Genomic DNA, 21,977 nt, shown 5'->3' on the forward strand with positions numbered 1-21,977 from the left:
GCACGTCTCCGCGCCCGCCTGCCCGGCAGCTCGCAGGCGGGGGCTCCAGCCGCACGCGGGGCCCGGCGGGGACACCGGGGCCCACGATCCCGCGCCCGCCCCCGCCGCGCGGAGCGCCCGCCAGAGCCACGCCCCGGCGGTCGCGGGGCTGACGCACCCTGTGGGGCGGGGCTCGCCGCCGCGCCTGCGCACTGCGCTGCCCGCGCCCCGCCTGGCCGGCGGCAGGGGGCGGCGGCGTAGCCCCGGGCTGAGCGCGCGCTGGGCGGCGCCGGCGGGAGCGGGGCGGCGCGGAGGCCCGTCAGCGCCCTGACTGCCGGTTGTGGTGAGCGTCGGTCTGGGTGTAGCTGTCTGCCTTTGCCTGTGTCCTGCGGGCCGGAGACGGCCCGAGGGGCTGCCTCTGCCCTGACGCAGGCGGTATCGGCGGTGGGACCTTCGCGGGTGGCGGCCGGAGCGGGGACGGGGGTGCGCCCCGCGCAGCGGCAGGCGGCTTGCCCGTGCTCGGCTGCCCGTCGGGCGCCGTGCTGCGCCCTGGGCAGACCCCGAGCCGTGAGGCCGCAGCCCGGCGGCCGGCTCTGAGCCCCGCGGTGGAGCGCAGCGCCTCGTCCCGCGCTCACGGCGGCTGCAGGCGGGGAACCCCCTCTACCCCTCCCCCGCACTGGGCCCGGGCCCGAAGCGCCGCCGGCCCGCCCGCCCAGCCCGCGCAGCGGGTGGTTTGCGCGGGTTCCTGGTCTCTGGCGCATAGGCGGCTGCGGGAGGTTTTCCTCGCTTTCTGCGTTCTTGTTAGAGCTTTTAGCGAGGTGCTTTGTGTTGTGGCTCCTCCTCAACTCCAGGAACAAGCAGGTGATACGCATGGCGGAACAGCAAATAGCCCGTGAGCTACGTGAACGAAAGTAGCTGCTTTAGTTTGGAAATACAGGTCAGCGTCAGCTCTGTTTGTGTTCAGCAGGAAGCTGCTGTAGTTGGGAGTTTGTGTCTAGTTTCCCCATCAGCTTCCACCCCCCAAATAATAAAAGTTTCTTGTCTTTTTTTTTCTTTCTTCAGATTCTCCACAGATATGTGAAAAAAAGCCACCATTTGCTTTTCTTTATAATGGTTACCTAGAGGTTTAGTAAGAATGGAGGTTAAGTTGGATGTCCTCATCTCTACGTGTATCAAGCAAAGCAAGCCATGGCCTCGCATCTCATGGATTGGACAGGTGAATGTAACGCACTTGTATTTAAACAAAATTCTGAAAAGAGTAGCTTTTTAAATAATATAATACTTCGTGTTTCTTTTTACAAGAAGGGAGGGTAAAAAAAAAGTGATTTTGAATGTACTCAACAAATACTGAGGTATAAATGGCTTGGGTTTGTATCTTACTGAGTTGAGACTGGAGGTTCAAAACCTCTCAGATAAACAATGGAGAGTCTTGTGTCATGTTTCTTCCCCCCCTTATATGAAATCATTGTTTTGATGGTTCTAGTTTTTCGTAACTTTTTTTTACAGTACATTGTTGGAAACAGTGAACAAAATTTTTTTCCCCGTTTTCCCTGCATCTGTTGAAACACATGCTTTCTTAAGCTTTTTTGATAAAATGAAACAGGTTTTTTGCCAATATGTGGTTTGACTTTACGTAGTGTAGGTAATCATTTAAAGCCATTTCCTTCTGCTGAAGTCACTGGCAAAAATCTTACTAAATTAAACCCTACAACATGAGATAACCCATGTCTAATCCGTTGTTGTGTTGTCATTTGGTAGGTAGTCAGTTGAGATATACTTTGAAGAACTTTTTAATAATGATTGTAAAATCAGTTTGATACCTGTGAACCAAAGTAATCATCAGTGTAGGCTGATGCTAGATATGATGCTGTATTGTATTGGAAACATGCCAAATAATGAAGTTAATCATAATTGCAGGTTGTTTTTTCATTAATTATTTTTCCCTGACGTTTTTTACCTCTGCATTATTTTGCAAACTTACATAGAAAGTAACATTTAAAAAAATGCCATGTTTTTTTCATTTCCTCAACAGGAAAAAGAGGCTGTTTTTCTTCTAGATGATAAACGTATCAATGAAATTAACCTGGCATCTGGGAAGACAAGGAAGAAGATCCCTCAGCTGCAGTCATTGTTGAAAAATGTAGTTGTTTTAACAACATCAAGAAATTGTTAAGTATAATATCTTGTGTTTTATCAATTTATGTGTTTTTATTTGTAGTTGTAACAGTTTAGAAAGGTAGACTGTCTAAAGGACCTGTCGGCTCACTATCAGCTTTACAATTGTGGCTGAGATGTAAGGGAAGTAATTTTAGGTACTTCACAATAATAACCTTCAAAACATCTGTCCCCCAATGCACACAGGTGCTTGGTTGGCAGGAATGCTTACAACAGGAGAGCTGTTTCTGTGGAATAAAGATCAGGACTGCTTGAAAATTGTGCCAGCAATCGAAGAGTCTCAGAAGGTAGTTGCAGCAGCACAAGGTAAGTTTTTTTCAATTAGTCTTTTTGAAAAATGAGATAGAGCAAAAGTGGCTTTCCATTTGCTAAGTGTTATTGCACAAGTTTAAAGCTATATTCTCACATTGGTTTGCATTCATATAATTTGTGTACTAGCTGGGCTTTGACATATGTCCTCTGTCACTTGAACGGTACAGTTTTTTGCATTTGGTGATCTTTAAATAGTAATCGATTTTTAAATACAGTAAATACTTTATATTTTAATAGTTAATTTTCAATTGTAGAAAAACATTCCTTACTAGGTTATCAATACCTTAGATGTACCTTTGATATAAACTCTATATGTGTAGTTTGAAGTTTATTCTGTAGGTAGGTTTTTATGATAAATGCTAACAAGGGAACGTAAAGGCAAGTATTTGCAAACTTTATCAAATGTTGTCACGTATTGAATGTAACCTCACTGATACCAAGTTGTAAACTAAAGTATTATACGAGCAATTCTGTCATTTCAGGGAAGATCAGCACATTTAGGAGCTGAAGATAACAGTAGAGCACTTAGGCATTTAGTAGTAGTTTTTGTCAAAGTTGAATTCCAAGAAAGATGATCTCAGGGAAACAACTCTTGATACTTGAGTCCTGTGGGAAAGATAAGTCATAAAATGCATAAAAATGTGTGTCCCATCAGACATTACTGCTGCCTAAGGTCTGCTATCAGAGATGATGCTGGAAATGAGAAATAGTTAAGGTGACAGCTTGAATTTTTTCTGATGGAGAAGAAATTTCCTTCCTCTATGGTTTTTAACATCTAAATGTAACAGAGGAGCGCAGACTGTCTGGTGCATTGTTGTGTGTGTTGGTTTTTTTTTTTCCCTAGAGTGTTTAATGAGATTGTACTTGTACGTATCTGGAGATGGCAGAAAGGCACTATTAACAACTCCTACAGCATGTGTCTTTTTGTGGGAAAGCACAGAGCATGAAGACACATCCTCATATAAAAATTCTTCTGCTGGGCGTTGGACTCAAGTTTTGCCTGATGAATCAGTCTTGTTGCCTTCTACTGAAGAAAAAGAAATTGGAGTCCATGCTGCTTTCATACAAAATGAGGTAAAAAAAAAAGCCCTAAAGCAATCATTTAACCTCTTAAGTAAGTTAAAGCCCCACAGGCTACAGCGAAGTTTGGGAGCAGTGTCTGCTTCTCGGTGATATTTGTAGGCTTAGTAGTTCAGTTTGTATTAGATTTAGTGACAGTATGAGAATAGCCATACTGAATCAGATCGAAGTTTTTCTCGTCCAGTAATGCTCTTTTTGGCCTTTAAATTCTGAATCACACCATTACGTTATTTAATCTGAATTGTAATAGCTACTGATCTAAATATATAAATAATTAAAGAGAAAATTGTGTGTAACCAGGTTTTGGGGTTTGTTCTGGTTTTGGTTGTGGTTTGTTTTTTTTTCCACAGATACTGGGTGATTGCTGTTTGTGCTCTTTTGTGTTTTACTCTGGAGAAAGTTTGGTCCTCACGTTTTTGATTCTTCGATGGCATGAAAATAGGTTTAAATATGTTAGGTAAGTTCAAAAATACTTGAAGTCACATTAGTTGAGGAAAAATTCATTATGAAGCTCTGTAGAACAGGGATTCAGAATTGGAATTGAACATATCTGCATTGATATCCAGTTAAATCTATGGTTACAAACATCTACATATGTTTGCATATGTGTGTTCATGGTATGCCACATACATGCATATATGGATCATATATTAACATATATGGGTCATATATTAACATATATGATCCATATATGGACATACACGGTAATTTTCAAGTATTTAAATGTGGTTAATGTAATAACGTTCATCTATATATTCCATACTTGAATATTAACTTAGACCTAAATAAAAGTGAGTGTGTTTAACACACATGGGTATGCAAACCCATGTACATACACACAATGATAGTGTCAGGGAGTTTTTTGTATCATGCTAATAGAGGTTTTTTTTCTTTTTCTTACATTACTACTGCATACTGTACAGTCATAAATGTCCTGATTACCACTTTTTCTTTTTTACTATGCATATTTGTATATTTTATGTTTTCTACTCCCCTTTTCATCTCTTTACGCCTAGAATGTGCAAGAGTGTGTTGTGTGTGTTTCTTTATCTGGGTTGGGACCATTTACTGAAATAGTTACACTGATACAACCACTTAAAAACACAATTGAATAATCATCCTGAGTATCCGTGTAGTCCGTTCCTCTTCCTAAGTGAGAGACACGTATGTGTGAGTTTAAATGAATATGTCTTCTGTGGGAATAACTTGAGTTACTTGCTAAAATTTATGCTTGCTGCGGTACAACTGCTTTTGTTACATGATGCCCTTTCGATACTAACTTAGTAGTAGTGTCCTCTTTGCCCTACTAAGCAGCATCACTCTTTGCTCAGTTTGTCAGTAGCACAGTAGTGCCTTCCTGTGACGCAAGTGAAACAGAACATAACATTCCCAGTGTAGATGTGCGTATATATACCATAGTACTTGCATCTTGAAATTGTAACCATATTTCTCAGCCATGTAACTCATGATTTCTTTATGCCAACTGCTGCTGAGTTTCATTGTTTACTATTGTTTAATTCATTTTTTCATGTCAATGGGTTGGTTTTTTTGTTGTGTAGGTGGCATGCTTCTAAATGGAATCTTTCCTGTGTTTTTTCTCATGTTTTGAATCTTTTGCGGATCATAGAATGGTTTGGGTTGGAAGGGACCTTTTGAAGATCATCTAGTCCAATCCCCTTGCCATGGGGAGGAACAATTTTCACTAGATTTGGTTCCTGGAAGCCAAATCCAACCTGACCTTGGACACTTATATGATAGAGCATCCACAACTTCATTGTTCAGAGCTGTGTACTGTTGATTTGCATTTTCAAATTTTGAGCATCGCTGTGTTGGATGACATTATACTGAGCAAGCTTTTCCTGGCTAAAGTGCAAGTGCCTTAATTGTATGGAATGCATCTATATTTATTTGCATGTTCTATACATGTAGCCCAAGTTCCTGTCCCATAAAAATAGTTCTCAGTGCTCAGACGTAATTTCTAAACTCGTGTAAATATAAATTTTTTGTAGTTTTTGAAGAAAAATAGATTATTATTTTTTATTGTTCATGCTTTATATATTTTTATCTTGCATGGTTCTTTACTGTAGATGAATCATCCCATTCAGCATAACTGGGTAACCTTGTGTTTTTCTTGTCTCTCTTTCCTGGTGCTCAGTTCTTTGCCATACCAAATCCATTGGGTACAGCAGACTTGTTCTCTTGTTAATTTGGTTCCTCATTGTGTGTCTGTAAAGTCAAGAGGAGCTTTGCTGTGTGCATTTGCAAGAGATGGACTTCTGCTTGCAGTAGCTGTTAATCAAATGGATCCAAAGGTATGAATCATAGTACGTGATTTAAGCTAATAGTTCATTTTAAATGAAGTGGTAACAAGCATTTAATGACACATTTTTAGGAGTGATTTTTCAACATTCTTGTTGATACATGTGATTATTTTCATGTTGATATCCATAGCTAAAAAATACTGCCACAACTTGTAATTTTTTGAATACTGTTGTTCAGTTGAGAAATCCATGTAAGCTCCTCTGTCATTTCTAATCTCCAAGATACAATAATAAATTAATTCCCGTTACTGCATTGTGTCTGCAAAGAATCTGGATAATTCTCCATCGGTCCTCAGCCTGACCTGTATTGGAGGTTAAGTTCCAGCTTCATAATGTTACTCCTAACAAATCGAGGCCAAATCTTGATGCAGTTTTTAGTGCTGATGATGACAGGAAATGAGTACCAGGATGGGATGATACAGTCCTTCAAAGCTCCAGTTGTTAGCCACCAACGAGACTGGAGAAGAGTGATCTTATATTATTTTGAGGGTTTTAGAAAAAGTTACATTAAACAGAATCTTGAATTATATATTATGTAAAAATATATAATTATTTTTCAAATGTAGAAATAGATACAGAAATCAATCAGTTTTCTAAATAGTAATGTCACTTTAATGTACAATAATGTTTCCAGTATGTCAAATATAATGTGTAATTCGCTAATAGAAATTGGTTTTTACAATAATGACATTCTGATACAAACTTATTTTCTTTGCATTTACTTTTTCTTTCTAGGCAACTCAGATTTTGTTTTTAAACACGTTGAATTTTGTAACTGTTTCGGGTAGCCTTAAAGGTTGTAGTAGCAAGAATAGCATGGTCCCATCCAAGTTTATCAGGTCAGTAATTGATGTTTCTGCTGCTGTTGTGGATTTTTTTGTTTTTTGTTGGGGGACAGGTGGAAGGTTGATCTTTGTTTTTAGCTATACTGACCTGTTCATACAGGAATTTGACAGAAAAATATTTTCCCTGCCCAATTTAGATCTTACTGGGTTGGCGATATGAGTTGGACTCCGGATAGCGTTTTCTTGGCTTGTATGTTAAAACGTGGATCTTTGATTTTGTTGACATGTACGGGTGAGTTGCTGACCTTGATTACTTCTGGCTGCTCTGTAGAATTTGGACCAGCAGAGTTTATTCCATTTCATCCACTAATAACATACAGGTAAAAGGGTTTGAAAATGTTTATACGTTCTTTGTAATATGATCATATCTTATTTTCTAATATTTTTTTTTACAATTTTACATAAAATTAATCTTTCAAATGCACTCTGTTGCTTTTCATGTGTCTGGTTGTCATTCGTAATTGTGTTTCTTTTAATTGGTTTCTCATGATAAAAGTTGGCAGTGTGACAATATAAGTATACATTAAGTGATTCTTTTTTTTAAATTTAATTTAGTAGCAATTAAAAATAGCATGTTTTCATGATTTAAGAAGAAATTAAACTTACAGAAGTGCTGAGAGTGCAGGTTATTTTAACCTGGTAGTATTAAACGATATTACTCTTCTCCCTGTTGAATTTTACCTATAGAACTCTTATGTCACATTTCCATATCAGGTCTTGTAAATAACATAGTTGCACAGACAAAAGCTAGTTAGCTTTTTAAAGTATTTGTTTGGGGGTACTTCAGATCTAGATTTGAAATTACCCTGCTGAGCGCATGCAGGAATAGAAGGATCTCTGATAACATTTTTTTAGCATTAATTGAAAGTTACAAGGAGTAACACAGTCTGAATAACTAGAGAAAATAATACAGAATCTAAACTTTAGTATTTTTTTAAATATACGTGTTAATTTCGAGTGACTACAGTTGGATAGTGTGTTAATGTAACACCTCATTAAAACATTCAAAGCATTATCCTTACAAAGTCTGGTTGAAAAATCAAACACTAAAATATATTAAAATACCTTAATTGTGATTATTTAATAAATGTATGCAGCTACTTCTTTTTCAGATAATTACTAACTTTTGGGCTAGTAAGAAATCAAAAAAACCCACATGAATTTTACACATTATTTAAAAGTATTGTGGGGCTAACGTTAGAATAAATGCACAACACTGCTTTCTGGAACTCCATAAGGAGTGATTTCTTTATGAGAAAAGAGTTTCAGAACTTTTTTTTTTTTAAGAGAAGGCTTGTGTGTTGATATAAAAATATTTCTGTTGAATGTCTGAACTAATAAGATTCAGATCTTGAGGGATTTTTTTGTTTTCATACATGACTTTATTAGAAGCTACTTAGAATTTCATCTTCAAACACTTGTCATACACAGTAAGAGCTAGATAAGCATGTGTGGTACACTTAAAAGTTAAATTGTGAAAAGGTACATTTAATATTTATTAATTAAATAATACTGAAAGCTGTTTTTATTTTTCTTTGAATTAAAAAAGTTGCAATTGAAGCAAAATGCTGGCATCTTATGAGTGTAAATAGTGTTGCCTAGACTGCTCATCCTGCAAAAGTACAGGCACTTCTGTAGAATTCTGAATGGACCTATTGGTACAGTAGTGTGGGTGGTATTAAATGTTCATAAATTATTTCCTCTCTATTCTCTTCATGATTGTTACATATGATGGTTGTTTCTTATCTTTGGATGTATCTTTATTTTAGACAACAGCACTCTGTTTGTCAGGACTCTAGTCAGTCTCTTGGTTCTTCAGCTTCTGAAAGTGACCTTACGAGACAGAGATTCTCTGTTGCTTCACATTCAAGATTACCGTACCTTGTCGTCTCTGATGGATACATGATAACAGTGCTTAGATTGCCTAACAACTTTTCATCATCAGGATTTATAAGATCCCTTTTGCTTGACTCAACCCAGCGCCTTGAAAATATCCGTCAGAATTTGCTGAACTTCAAGGTAGGGTTATGAATTATTTTGTAGGCCTTAAGTGAAAGACTTTGTGTATAAAAACATGTAATTTTTGAAATGTTTTGAACTCAGTGTAGTTCACTGTGGTATTTGTATAATACCTTTGAATTATAAGGTTGTTTTGAGAATACAGTGGATCTGGAAAACAATGAATACAGTTTTCTCTGAAATTCTGTTCCTTTGATGACTGGGTGACATTTCAGTAAAATTTAGTAAAGTCTTAATTGTCATGATATATTCTTTCTGGAACTGTAAAAGAAATTGGGACTTCTGTTTCAATAGAGTTGGTTCAGAGCACTGACAGGTATTATGCTACTCTGACTAGCTAATCTTTTCAGAATGATGCAGAAAAGATTCTGTAAAAGCTCTTCATCTTGGGCTGCTGTGGTGTTTTAGAGCAGTCAGCAACAATCGCAGTGGTGCTGTGTGCATGTCTCCATGCATCTCTAGGTCCTTATTTGAGGTTGTCAATTAAAGCTTGCTTAAAGCGTTTTTGCTTATTTTTCTGTCACTTCTAAACTTAGCAAAGTCTGGGAGAAGGGAAACCATTGAAAGAAGAGGTCCTGTAACTATATCCAACCAAATAAGATATAATAGGTATTAAGGTCAGAAGTTTTCTGTTTGCTGATGGAATACAACTTCTCTTCCAATTCAGTTTGGTTTTGGATTTTTGGAGAAGTGTGTTACGGTAGTCATGCATAAACTGGAAGAGTGGCCAAGGATTTGAGAATTTAAAGAGATCTCTTACTAGTAAGAATGCAAGAAAGCCTTGCATACTGGCAAACTTGTAGGATTATTTCAGGGATCAAGAAAGCAGATTCTTACAGAGTGAAGCAAAATGAAATTTAGTGCTGAGAAAATTCTGCATTTTTGAAGCATGATCAAATGATAGTTTGTTTCAGTGCAACATATGCGTGCTGACTTGTTCTCCCTTTCTGTCTGAGAATTTTAACTGAAGCTTTTTACAGAAGGGACCAGTTTCCTTATTTTGTGTAGAAAGTGTCTGGTTCAGTCTTGCTAAAGACAGGTAATGTGGTTGTTATTTCTTTTAGCCTAAAAGGAGACCTCTGTGTTTACGATCACTGTTGTCTTTAAAAGCTAGTCTTCTAAAAGATGCACAAAACCAAAGTTCCATCTTTTCCACCATTCCGAAATTCCTGGAAGAGAACACAACAGAAATGAGTGAGAAAAACATGGATTTACTGGTACATTAATAGCTTTTTTCCACTTACAGTTATGCATATTATTTAATTTTAATTTATTCTAAATGTAAAGAATTTTTTTAAGATAGTATAGGTATATTTGCTCTTACTACATATATATTTAAAGTAATTCAATATTGGTTAAATTCTGGTTTTCTTCATAGATATGAGGAATGCTGTTGTTTTTATCAACCGATGCTTGATTTTTTTTTTATTTTTATTTTTCAGCACTGCAATAACTTCGAAAAATACATACTAGTCTGCATATACATCAGTTTATTGTAGTTTAATACTTTAGCTTCACTGTATAATAAAACATAACATTACAGTACTAAATATACTAGGGCTGTAAAGTATATTAATAAGTACAGTAATATCCTTAGTAAATAAAATATTTATCCTCAATTTTAGCGTATTCTTCCATCATGTCCAAAATTTGTACATCTCATTTGGAAAAATGGCTCTGTGGTCAAAGTTACTGTGCAGCGTTTCCCAGCTTTATTTCATGCTTTTGGTTTTTGATTTGTTCTTCGAGGTTTTTGAGGTTTTATTGAATAGCTTTTATATCTTGCAGGTATCTGGCAAAAACTCTTCCTCGCACTCTGGGCTTCATAGAGGATAGGGTTTCACTTTGTAGTATAAAGAATACCGCTGTGTTTACAGTGTAATTTTTTTTGTCGTTCTTAGGTAATTAAATTTCTGTCTGCATAAAAATTCCAAATAGCCACATTTTGTTCAAGATCTAGATGAAACTGCCATGTATTAAACTTACTAGAAATTAAGCAAGTTAAACATAAAGATTTCATTTGTGAGACTGACTAAATGATGATTCCTTGCAGACTATGCTTTCTTTCAACAGACTTGAATTAAACTGTTAATTTTTTTTTTCTGATTTAGGATTATGAAGAAGAATCAGATGATGAAAAGCAGTTTTGCAGTAGCCCTGCCAGCTTCTGTAGCCAAAGAATCCATTCACTTGTTGGTAAAGCTGGTCAAGGCCACTTAGAATTTGCGTCAATGTTTGATACTGTCCATGCAAAAGACAGTACTGAAGAGAAAGATATATTATCCTTGGAACTATATTCCATACAGAAAAACCTCTTTGCTGCATGGCAGATAGGGATTTCAAAAAATACAGAAGAGAAAGATACATTGCTGAATTACACAGTGAACTGCATTATCCATTTTTTCAACATTATTCAGTTTGTGAAATGTTCCTTGCTAAACCAGGGTCTATCTTTAAACAAGTCTGTGAAGAATACTCACTGGATGCATTGTGTCCTGAAATATTTTCAGCAGTGCTTAACTGTCTTAAACTGGCATTCAAGAGCCAGTCTGACTGGGCATGTGGCAAAGCTGACATTACAAACTTTAAAACTGATGCTTATACAGCAGCAAGATCAATTGTTCTCAGAAAACCTTTTGGCATGCTTCTGTCTCTTGAAGATGGTTTCTCACACTCTAAGCAGCCTGTGCATACTACAGTACGAGAATTTTTTTGCATCTCCTAATGGTGATGGTCTTGTTAAACTTGATTCCCTCACTATGCCTATTTTCCTACTTCTTGATGAGAGTACTACTCAGCAATTCAGCTCACTGAAATCCCTGCTTAGAGAGCCTCCTCAAGCAGTAAACCATGATGCAAAAACAGAAAAAAGGTATGAATGATCTTTGCATGGGAAAAAAAAAATACATACAGGACAACTAGGCAATCGGACCCAGTCAGCATGGGCTTACGAAAGTCAGATCCTGCTTGACGAACTCGTCTTCTATGACACGGTTAAGTGCTTGGTGGATGAGGGAAAGGCTGTGGATGTCGTCTACCTAGACTTTAGTAAAACCATTCTTAACGTTTCCTGCAGCATTTTCCTGGAGAAACTGGCTGCTTATGGCTTGGACAGGTTTATGCTTTGCATAAAAGACTGGCTGGACGGCAGAGCCCAAAGAGCGATAGTGAATGGAGTTAAGTGCACTTGGTGGCCTGTTACAAGTGGTGTTCCCCAGGGCTCATTTTTGCAGCCAGTTCTGTTTAATATCTTTATGAATGATGTGGATGAGGGGATCAAGTGCCCCATCAGTAAGTTTGTGGGCGACACCAAGTTGGAGGGGAGCATTGATCTGCGGGAGGTCAGGAGGCTCTGCAGGGGGATCTGGGCAGGCTGGGTCAGTGGGCCCAGGCCAGTTGTGTGAGGTTCAACCAGGCTCAGTGTCGGGTCCTGCCCGTGGGTCACACCAGCCCCCCGCAGCGCTGCGGGCTGGGGGCAGGGGGCTGGGAACTGCCTGGGGGGGCTGGTCGGCAGCCGGCTGGGCATGAGCCCCCCATGTGCCCAGGTGGCCAAGGAGGCCAGCAGCATCCTGGCTGGTATCCAAAAGAGTGTGGCCAGCGGGACAAGGGAAGTGATTGTCCCCCAGTACTGGGTACTGGTGAGGGCCCACCTCAAATCCTGTGTTCAGCATTGGGCCCCTCACTGCAGGAAAGACATTGGGGGCTGGAGTGTGTCCAGAGACTGGCAGCGACGCTGGTGACAGCTCTGGAGCACAAGTCTAATGAGGAGCGGCTGGGGGAACTGGGGTTGTCTAGTCTGGAGAAAAGGAGGTTCAGGGGAGACTTTAATTGTCTTCTACAGCTACCTGAAAGTCAATTGTAGCCAGATGGGTGTCAGTCTTCTCCCATTCAGCTAGTGACAGAACAAGAGGAAACAGCCTGAGGTTGCGCCCAGGGAGGTTTAGGTTGGATATTAGGAAAAATTTCTTCATGGAAGGTGTTGTCAAGCACTGGAACAGGCTGCTCAGGGAAGTGGTTAAGTCATTGTTCCTGGAGGTATTGAAAAGATGTGTAGATGTGGTGCTTAGGGACATGGTTCAGGGGTGGATTTGGCAGTGTGAGGTTAATGATTGGACTTGATGATCTCAAAGGTACTTTCCAACCTAAACGATTGTGTGATTTTGTATGTTGGAACAACAATTTTGTTCAGTTACACAGTAATTACAGCATCTTTTTGCCTCTTTTCCATGTCATGCTCCATGGAGAAACATGATAACCTATTAAAACATGCAGATTAGGGAGCAGACCTATTCTTGAATATAGTTCAGTTTTGTTGTGCAGCACTAATCCAGATATTGCAGCTTAAGAAGCTTTTACTGCATCTTGCCTGTTATGCTCCTTCCTGTGCAGAAGTTCCAAACTCTGTAGAGCCAAGAGGCTGCTCGTATGCAAAATATGTACAATGTCAATGTGGTCAGACAAGTTCGCACTAGTTTATGGATGTAGTGTCCTGGAGCAATAAGAAAAACCTCGGTCTGTGGAAATGTACTAAACTATCAGAGCTATTTCTTCTTTGAAGATATACCTGTAAACTTGAAAGAAGCTTAAACTGAAGTGTGCTATCTAACTGTGGCAAAAGTATATTATTATCACTGGGGTATTTCTCTACTGCAGAACTCGAATCTAAGTGTGTTAATCATATGAGTAAGCCGTTCCTTTCCAGAGATTCAGAAGCAAAACAGTATTATAACTCACAAGTTTAATCTTACTGCAGTGAAACATTTCTTCAATACGATTCTGTGTTCACTGCAAATTTGATAGGTAAATTTCCGTTGTTTCTGAGATGATAATCCATGATTTTGATTAATTGTGCTCCAGGTACTGAGTACTGTGAATATGACTGACTCTGTATATTAATTGAAGCATTTGTGCTAGAGAAGATGCAGATATGTTGCAGTTCTGTGCAAGCTTTTTCAAACCACTGGCAATGTATATTGGCTTGTATCGGCAAGCTTAGTATGTATCTGAGGTGGTACATCTAATAATTCTGTGCTGGGCAGCAGGGGACTTGCCAGCCCTAAAAACATGTTCTGCAGTCTTTTGTTTCCCTGTCTTTGCTTTTCTGTGTTGCGCTTTCATTGTATTTTTAATCAGTCTTGTTTGTGGAGACACTGATGCCTATTTTGAGGTTTATCTAGGCTGTTTCATTTCCTCATTGTTTAGACAGCAAAGGATTCATTTTGGGTGCATTTGGGTACTTGAAGTAGGTAGCTCTATTTACGCACATTCAGAAGAATCGATGTATATTGGTCAAATACCAAAAACAAAGGCAAAAAGTGTTTTGTTTTTTTCCCTTCATTGAAGGCAAGAAAGTAGTTGGTGACATAAAATATACTTTAGGTTTCATATACGTAATGCAAAATTTAAGAAAATAAGCCATCAATGTAAGTAACTTAGTTAATTTTGATGATTTTCTTAATACGCTTCTTGACCTACAGGCTGATTGTACTATGGCGATTGTTGTATAAGAAGGTGGTTTGGTATCAGGTGCAGCTGAACAGAAAAGTGAACAGGAATGAAGAAGAAGACTCTGTTGTCTCATCACTTTTAAGTCATATACAAGCAACCCTCCAGTCATCAGGAGTGACCTTAGAACAACATCTGAAGATTAATTCTGTATCTGGTTGGTACTTTGGAAAGAACTACAAATGTTAGGTTGTTGCATGATTAACTGAATACTAGGAAAATTAGGTCCAATTTAATGACAATCTGTAACTGACCACCAGATTTTTAAAAAGTTAACAATGGGACTTTTCACACAATTTTTGATCAGAACTTTCATAAATACTTCATGTCCCAATATATCTGTAGATTGTATTATAATCTTCAGAGTTTGTTGAGCTAAATAAAAAAAAAACTATTGATATCAGTTTGCTTTGAATCACGTCCTAGAGAATCTGAGTGCAGGATGTGAATTAGTACTCATTTGTACTGTGTATTTCCTCTGAAGTAGATAGGCATCACAGTGTGTCTCTTACTGTTTTAAGAGTTCACTCCATGTGATCACTGTGGGCATGAGCATGTCATATACATGAATGTAGTCAGCTGCAACTAAGCATCCAATCTAGTGTAACCTAATAGATTTACAGCATACTTATTTTGCAAACAGTATATGGTTGTAGTGTAATTTCTTACACATTACTGTCCAACGGTCTGTTGTTGTTTCACCTTCCATACTAATAAGCCCAGGTTCCCCTTTATGTCTCCCGCCACAAATCTGTTGCCTCTCCATATTTTTGATCTCTCTTCCTTAAATGATACTTCCAGCTTCTCTTCCTACATCACTCCATACAATACATAGCTCCTTTGTGTCTTCTTCATCCTAAAAGTACATGCAACTTCCCACCCTTGCGTTCCATCCATTCTTTATGTGTTTTATTTACATGCAATTTACAAATCAGATATGGCACAGTTTATGGATAAACCAGAGTAACATATATGCTTATGGGCCAAGCCAATACCTGAACTGGCTAGCTGCTGATAAGCAGGATTGAGTGGCAGATTTGACCATGTCTTTTCTTCTGTGGTATTGCTATTTTTATTTTATAATTTTTCCTCCTTCATTGGCCAGGAGCTGTGCTCTTTCACCTTCCTGTCAAAGCATTTAAGAAGTGAAAAATGGATTAAAAATCACAATGGGAATAGTGATGGAGAGGTGACATTTAAGGATGTTAAATGTGTAATGGTCCGCAGACCTGTTGTTTGAAAGTGCTTTTACACTGAAAGAGAATATATAACTTGCTAAATAATCTGATAACTACTTTTTACAATGAAAAAACGTCTTCCACATCTTAGGAAATATGAAAACAGTTAAAAGAAAATGCTTTTCCCCATTAATAAATTAATAAATCATTGTGGGGTTTGAATACTGAATTTTCCAATTATAATTAACATGTATAACTTTGTGTAATCTAAAACAATATGGTAAGCTGAACCAGTTTTTTCATTTAATAATGATCTAGCAATTAAAAAAGGCAGGGGTATTCAAAGTCATCTTCTGTCAGATGCTCAGATCTTTAGAGTTGGCTCTGAGAACAGAAATTTGCTGGAGATGGGTGTATTACTCTGCTTTTCATATATCTGTAATACTAAAGTAATTCTGTGTGTGTTTGCATATACAAAACTATGTAGAACTTTTAATTTGTTAACATATGTGACTTTTACAGGTGAGGAGAAGTTCCTTTTAGGCTCATACAGAGAGTCTGTGGACATTTGGAAAAGATCTCTCTGTGAAATAAAGGCAAAAGGTAAGGGATAGAAACCTCTTTTTGGGGGTGGAGGGGGTAAGTTGGGTAATTGCTTGATGTAGTTACTTGTTGCTCTGTTTGCTCTTCAGAAAAAGGAGGTAAGATGCATAAAGGATGCATATTTGAAAGTGAGCTGGGACTTGAATAAAGCTAGGTCAAAACTTAGTATGTTGCTCCCTGAGAAAATTCTGTGCATTTCTATTTCAATATGTGTTTCGTTGCGATTATGAAGTACTTGGTACAGAAAAGCTCTAGGTGTATTACCTAGTAAGAAAGAGACAATGAAAAATAGATGACCAAACCCCTATTCTTTTACTAGCTATAAAATTAAGAGACTTAGTGTTAGGGGAGTAACAAAATAATTTGTAGCAGGAGTTTATTTAGGAGTTGATTTGAAAGAGATATTCCGGAGTATCTTTCCGGGCATCATGAGAAAATATTTTGCTGGTTACTACCATAGACTCATATAATGGTTTGATTTGGAAGAGACCTTAAAGATCACCTGGTTCCAACCCCCCTGCCATGGACAGGAACACCTTCCACCAGACTAGGGCTACTCAAAGCCCCATCCAGCCTGGCCTTGAACACTGCCAGGGATGGGGCATCCACAGCTGCTCTGGGCAACCTGTTCCAGTGCCTCACCACCCTCACAATAAAGACTTTCCTCCTAATCTGTAATCTAAATCTACCCTCATTCAGTTTAAAACCATTACCCCTTGTCCTCTCACTATAGGCCCTATTAAAAAGTCAGTCCACATCTTTCTTATAAGCCCCCTTTAGGTACTGGAAGGCTGCTAGAAGGTCTTCCTGGAGCCTTCTCTTCTCCAGGCTGAACAACCTCAACTCTCTCAGCCGTCTTCACAGGATGGGTGCTCCAGCCCCCTGATAGTCTTTGTGGCCCTCCTCTGGACCTGCTCTAACAGGTCCATGTCCTTTTCATGCTGGGGGCTCCAGAGCTGAACACAGTACTCCGGGGGGGGTCTCACCAGAGGGCAGCACGGGGGCACAATCGCCTCCCTCATCCTGCCGGCCATGCTGCTTTTGATGCAGCCCAGGATGCAGTTGGCTTTCTGGGCTGTAAGCACATGTTGTCAGGCCACATGGAGCTTTTTTGTCTAGCAGCACCCTCAAGTCCTTCTCCTCAGGGCTGCTTTCAATCCATTCCCTGTCCAGCCTGTATTTGTGCTTGGGACTGCCCTGACCCAGGTGCGGGACCTTGCTCTTGGCCTACTTGAACTTCATGAAACTCACGCAGGCCCACCTCCCAAGCCTGTCAAGCTCCCTCTGGATTGCATCCCTTCCCTCTAGGGTGTCGACCACGCCACACAGCTTGGTGTCATCAAACTTGCCGAGGGTGGACTCAGTCCCACTGTCCGTGTTGCCAACAGAGATGGTGAACAGCACCAGTCCCAGTATGGACCCCTGAGGAATGCCAGTCATCACCCGTCTCCACTTGGCATTGAGCTGTCAACCACAAAACTCTCTTGAGTGCGACCACCCAGCCAATTCCTTACCCACCCGTCAAATCCAAGTCTCTCCAGTTTAGAGACAAGGATGTTGTGCAGGACAGTGTCAAAAGATTCGCGCAAGTCTAAGTAGATGATGATGAATATCTCATGTATAAAGAATACAGGATATTGGAAGCTTGGTTGGAACGTCATTGTGATTTAGACATCTCTTCTTGGAAGGCTAGGCTCCTTTCAGCTGTCCTGTCTTCGTGTCTTAACAGTTATACACTATTGACATATGTCTAGAAGGAAAACTTCTGTGACGAGTATTAATTCACTAGTAAATTAGGGGCTGTAGGAGCATTATATGTCCTAAAATAGCTGCTCCTGGTTTCTGCTCCTTCTCAGAGTATGTGTGTACATAGATAAGTTTCTTGAGATGGAGGAATTAGTACTTTCAGACCTGCATGTCTGGTTTGTGCTTACTGTTTTTTTTCCAGCTGGACTTCTTTTCTCTTTTAATGCAGGAGGAAAAAGAATATGTTTTCTTCAGAGTAGATACTACCTTGCAATATTATTTTGCCATCTGTATCAATATAACTTGTGTGAGGCTCAGGGACTCTGTGATCATCTGGTAGGAGAGATTCTGCGGCGATCACAGCTCTCAGTGAGTCAGATGGAAAAATTTTCTGGTATGTTTATATTGCATAGAAGTGTGATAAGGTACGCTTAAACTGTTTTAATAACCTAGTATCTTAATTCCTGTGCCATCACACACACACTTGACAGGATGCTTTTCTCTTTACACTGGACTGAAATCTGTTTTCAGTGGCTTTTTCTGATCCTCAGATGTTCTTTCAACTTTACTTATTGGAGTAAGTATTTAGACAGCTTTCATTGTATAATTAATAGTGAAAGTGTGGCCTGTTAAATGTTCTTGATTGAAATTTGCTTAATGAAAGACTGGAGAAGAAGAACAAGGGGGAAATCGTGTGATTTTGTTTTAAATTGGTTTAGCATTTTCTTATAAAATAGTGAATTTTAGATTCTTCACCAGTCCTAAATTGACAGTGGTAATTTTTGCAGGTGCTTGTAACTTTTTTTTCCCTACTAAGTCAGTGTGAAATCTAAATTTCCAAATTTAAATATTTTTCCTGGCTTGATGCTGACCTAAATTTTGATACTAGAGGTCTGTCTGCAGTCATTAAAAACCTAGTATAAAAGTGTTTTAATATACTTTGTAGTTAGTTTAAAAGATTAAGCTCTGTAGGTTCTGAAAGTCTGTCAAGAGATTAAGTAATACCATAGTTTGCTTGTTTTGAAAAATGTTTCATATGCTGTGATTAAACAATTATAGCATACGTATTTAAATAATCTTCCTCGTATGTTTTAATCTGATACCTGTTGGTTTTTTTTTTTAGATACCAAGTATTTTCAGCATGAACTATGGATGGTCACAGATGTTCATACTGAAACTGCTATGGCTGTGATTCGATCCATGGCACGATTCATGGCCGCTTATTTCACAAATCAGGTGTTGTATATCTTTCCCCCACATAATGTTGACGTTCTGCATCCACTTCACATTAAACAAGGTATTGTCTCTAAAAGCAGTTTAATTGACAGTACTTGACTTTTACTGTTTTTTACATATGAGTGCTGTCTGTTATGCTTTAACTTACTGATCTATGGTTTCAGCATCATTAACTATAAAGATACAGTAACTCCATTTTTCCAGATATTTTGTTGGCACTGAGGTCAGGCTGACATGTCTGTAATTCCCCAGATCCTCCTTCCAACTGGTCTTGTAGGTGGGTGTCACGTTTGCTCACCTGCACTGGCACCTCCCGGGTTAGCAAGGACTGCTGATAAATGATGGGAAGTGTCTTGGTGAGCGCTTCCACCAGCTGCTTCAGTACCATTGGCTGGATGCCACCCAGCCCCAGAGAGCTGTGTGTGTCTAAGTGGTGTAGCAGGTGGCTGACCATTTCCCCTTGGATTATGGGGGCTTAATTCTGCTCCCCGTCATCCAGCTCAGATGGCTGGGTACTCTGAGTACAACTGGCCTTACTGTTAAAGACCGAGGCAAAGAAGGCATTAAGTACCTCAGCCTTTTCCCCTCATCCTTGGTTGCAGTGTTTCTCCCTACATCCAATAAAGGATGGAGATTCTCCTTCACCCTCCCTTTGTTGTTAGTGTATTTATGGAAACATGGGTTTTTTTAGTTGTCTTCTACGACAGTAGCTAGATTAAGTTGTAGTTGGGCTTAGGCCCTTTTAATTTTCTCCCTGCATAACCTCACGACATCCTTCTAGTCCTTGATAGTTGCCTGCCCCTTATCTCAAAGGCCAGAAACTCTCCTTTTTTTCCAGCCTTCGAGCCAAAGCTCTCTGTTCAGCCAGGCTGGTCTTCCCTGCCGGCTTGTCTTTTGGCATGTGGGGAGAGCCTGCTCCTGCACCTTTAGTATTTCCTTCTTGAAGAATGGCCAACTTTCTTGGACTCCTTTGCCCTTCAGGACTGCCTTCTAATATGTCTTTTTTTCCCCTGGAGTTTTTTTTTTATTTTTACCACACTTTGAGTTTAGTGATATAAATCTGATATTCAGGTAGAAGGGTGCTGTATTTTTTTCACCTGAATTAAGCAACATTATAATTTCATGATTCTTGCACTACTTTTGCCTAAAGATGTAGCTCTGACAGACTTGTGATCCTCCCAAAAGTGAGAGAAGAGCAGTGCTTAACAAGTAATTGAGGTGTATCTGGATATGGTGTGACCAAACACAAAAGCCAGAGGAAAGCATTTTTTGCTTAGCTGACAGTCGAGCTCTTGGAAGCCAAAATGCTTCAGAGACTGTACCATCAGAACAAGCAGGAATGTCAAGTTGTTTTTTTGTTGAACCCAAGTAGTACTTGTTATTTTAATGCTTTTCAGCATTTTTCTGAGAATTAGTTATTTATTGCAGTGGGTGGTTTATGTATCTTCTGCAAGAGATTCTGTTTAAGGAGTTCCCTTGTTAGGAAATTTTTGGTTTCAGAATTGATTCTCCAACGTGATTTAATGTCCACAGGAATGAAGATTTACTTGGATGTATTACAAGTACTTTACTAGTAAGTTGATATTATGATGCCAGATATTTCTCTACAGTATCAACACGTTGTGATTGATGATATTTTCTGCAGTGTATTTGAATACTCGCCGAGGCCATTAGCTCCACTGCAGTCACGTTCCACAGTGGAGCAGGGACCACAGCATGCAGGGAGGGCTTTGTGAGCCGGGGAGACCCCAGGGCATCCACCAGGAGCCAGCAGTTTGCACAAGAGCAGCTAACGAAGCCTGGGCAGGGCCAGGGGTAACGGTGACCACCACCCCCGTGTCCACAAAGGGCAGCCCTGGGGAGCGCTGGTGACCAGGAGTGCCAGTAGACAGAGTGGGCAAATGGTGTGGTGCAGCAGTTTGTGCAGAAATGTGCTACCTTGAAGGAGGGGTGTTCCACTGGCTGAGTAGAGAGACCTGAAGTCCATGTAACCCAGGAGCTGGGCACTGCTGTGTCTATTGTACAGGTCAAGGACGCTCATCCTACCTGACCCTCATGGCAGAATCGTGGGCACTGGTCTGAGCACCAAGACTGCATCCCTGGCTGTGGGGGTCTGCACTATCTATGCCGGGCTGCTGAAGGGTGAGGTCGCAGTGCAGACCTTAGGCTGCAGGAAGTGCCTGGACCTTTCTCTTGGGGCAGGGACAGGCAGCAGACCTGCCTGCAAAAGATCTGCCTAGTAGAGGACCTTCAGTTGCAGGTGGCTGAGCTGCAGGAGACTGTGAGAAGGCTATATGGCGTCAGGGAGGCTAAGGAGGAGCTGAATAGCTGGTTCAAGCACAGTCTGCAGTGGACCCACAGGCCCTGGCCAGACCGCCAAAAACTCCCACTGGTGCACACAGAAGATAGGGGTACCAATAATGCATAATGGGAGGTTGTAACAGCAAGGAGCTGCAGGAGGGAAGAGGCTATGTCTGAAGCCTGAAGTGCCCATGGAGAACAATTTTGGTGCTCTGTCAGCTGAAGAGGAGAAACCTTGCACATCAGGATTAATGCTGAAACTCAGTAAGGCAGCCCAATATGTCTGTCATATAACAACCAGTGCAACTAAGAAGAAGCAATGGGTGATAGCAGTAGGTGACTGACTTCTGAGAGGTACGGAGGCACCTATTTATCATCATGATGCTCCCTCTAAAGGGTGTGCTCCTTACCAGGGGCTCATATCAGGGATGTTATCAAGAGACTACCAAGCCTCGTACAGTCCACTGACTATTATCTGCTGCTGTTGTTTCACGTGGGCACCAGCGATACAGCCAGAAGCAGTCTGAGGGACATCAAGAAGGATTATAGAGCCCTGGGAGCAGCAGTAAGAGACTCTGGAGCACGGATTGTTTTTTATCAGTCCTCCCAGTCAAGGGAAAAGGGTTAGAAAGGACCAGCTGAATCTGACAAATCAAGGTTGTGGGACTGCTGCCACA

The 21,977-nt window shown here is 40.1% G+C and overlaps 1 protein-coding gene across 5 annotated transcripts in view; it reads left to right on the forward strand.

Annotated features, from left to right (window-relative positions):
* Window positions 1-253: 253 nt before the first annotated feature.
* The window catches only part of CPLANE1 (ciliogenesis and planar polarity effector 1), a 66,670-nt gene continuing 44,946 nt past the window's right edge, over window positions 254-21,977 (forward strand). Inside the window, exons 1-16 of one of the 5 annotated variants that reach the window (XM_040579670.1) lie at window positions 254-322; window positions 1,053-1,195; window positions 2,012-2,147; window positions 2,341-2,460; window positions 3,311-3,540; window positions 3,897-4,003; window positions 5,702-5,858; window positions 6,603-6,706; window positions 6,850-7,032; window positions 8,482-8,731; window positions 9,796-9,948; window positions 10,843-11,603; window positions 14,209-14,393; window positions 15,937-16,017; window positions 17,993-18,157; window positions 18,887-19,060. In XM_040579670.1, coding sequence (XP_040435604.1) covers window positions 1,115-1,195; window positions 2,012-2,147; window positions 2,341-2,460; window positions 3,311-3,540; window positions 3,897-4,003; window positions 5,702-5,858; window positions 6,603-6,706; window positions 6,850-7,032; window positions 8,482-8,731; window positions 9,796-9,948; window positions 10,843-11,603; window positions 14,209-14,393; window positions 15,937-16,017; window positions 17,993-18,157; window positions 18,887-19,060 — 2,887 coding nt within the window. In that variant the 5' untranslated portion in view covers window positions 254-322; window positions 1,053-1,114. Of the gene's footprint in view, window positions 323-802; window positions 917-1,041; window positions 1,196-2,011; window positions 2,148-2,340; window positions 2,461-3,310; window positions 3,541-3,896; window positions 4,004-5,701; window positions 5,859-6,602; window positions 6,707-6,849; window positions 7,033-8,481; window positions 8,732-9,795; window positions 9,949-10,842; window positions 11,604-14,208; window positions 14,394-15,936; window positions 16,018-17,992; window positions 18,158-18,886; window positions 19,061-21,977 lie in introns of those variants that run through there. The other 4 variants (XM_040579671.1, XM_040579673.1, XM_040579669.1 and 1 more) reach the window with 4 other exon arrangements.

This window comes from Falco naumanni, chromosome Z, assembly GCF_017639655.2.
Source record: "Falco naumanni isolate bFalNau1 chromosome Z, bFalNau1.pat, whole genome shotgun sequence".
Classification (NCBI taxonomy): domain Eukaryota; kingdom Metazoa; phylum Chordata; class Aves; order Falconiformes; family Falconidae; genus Falco; species Falco naumanni.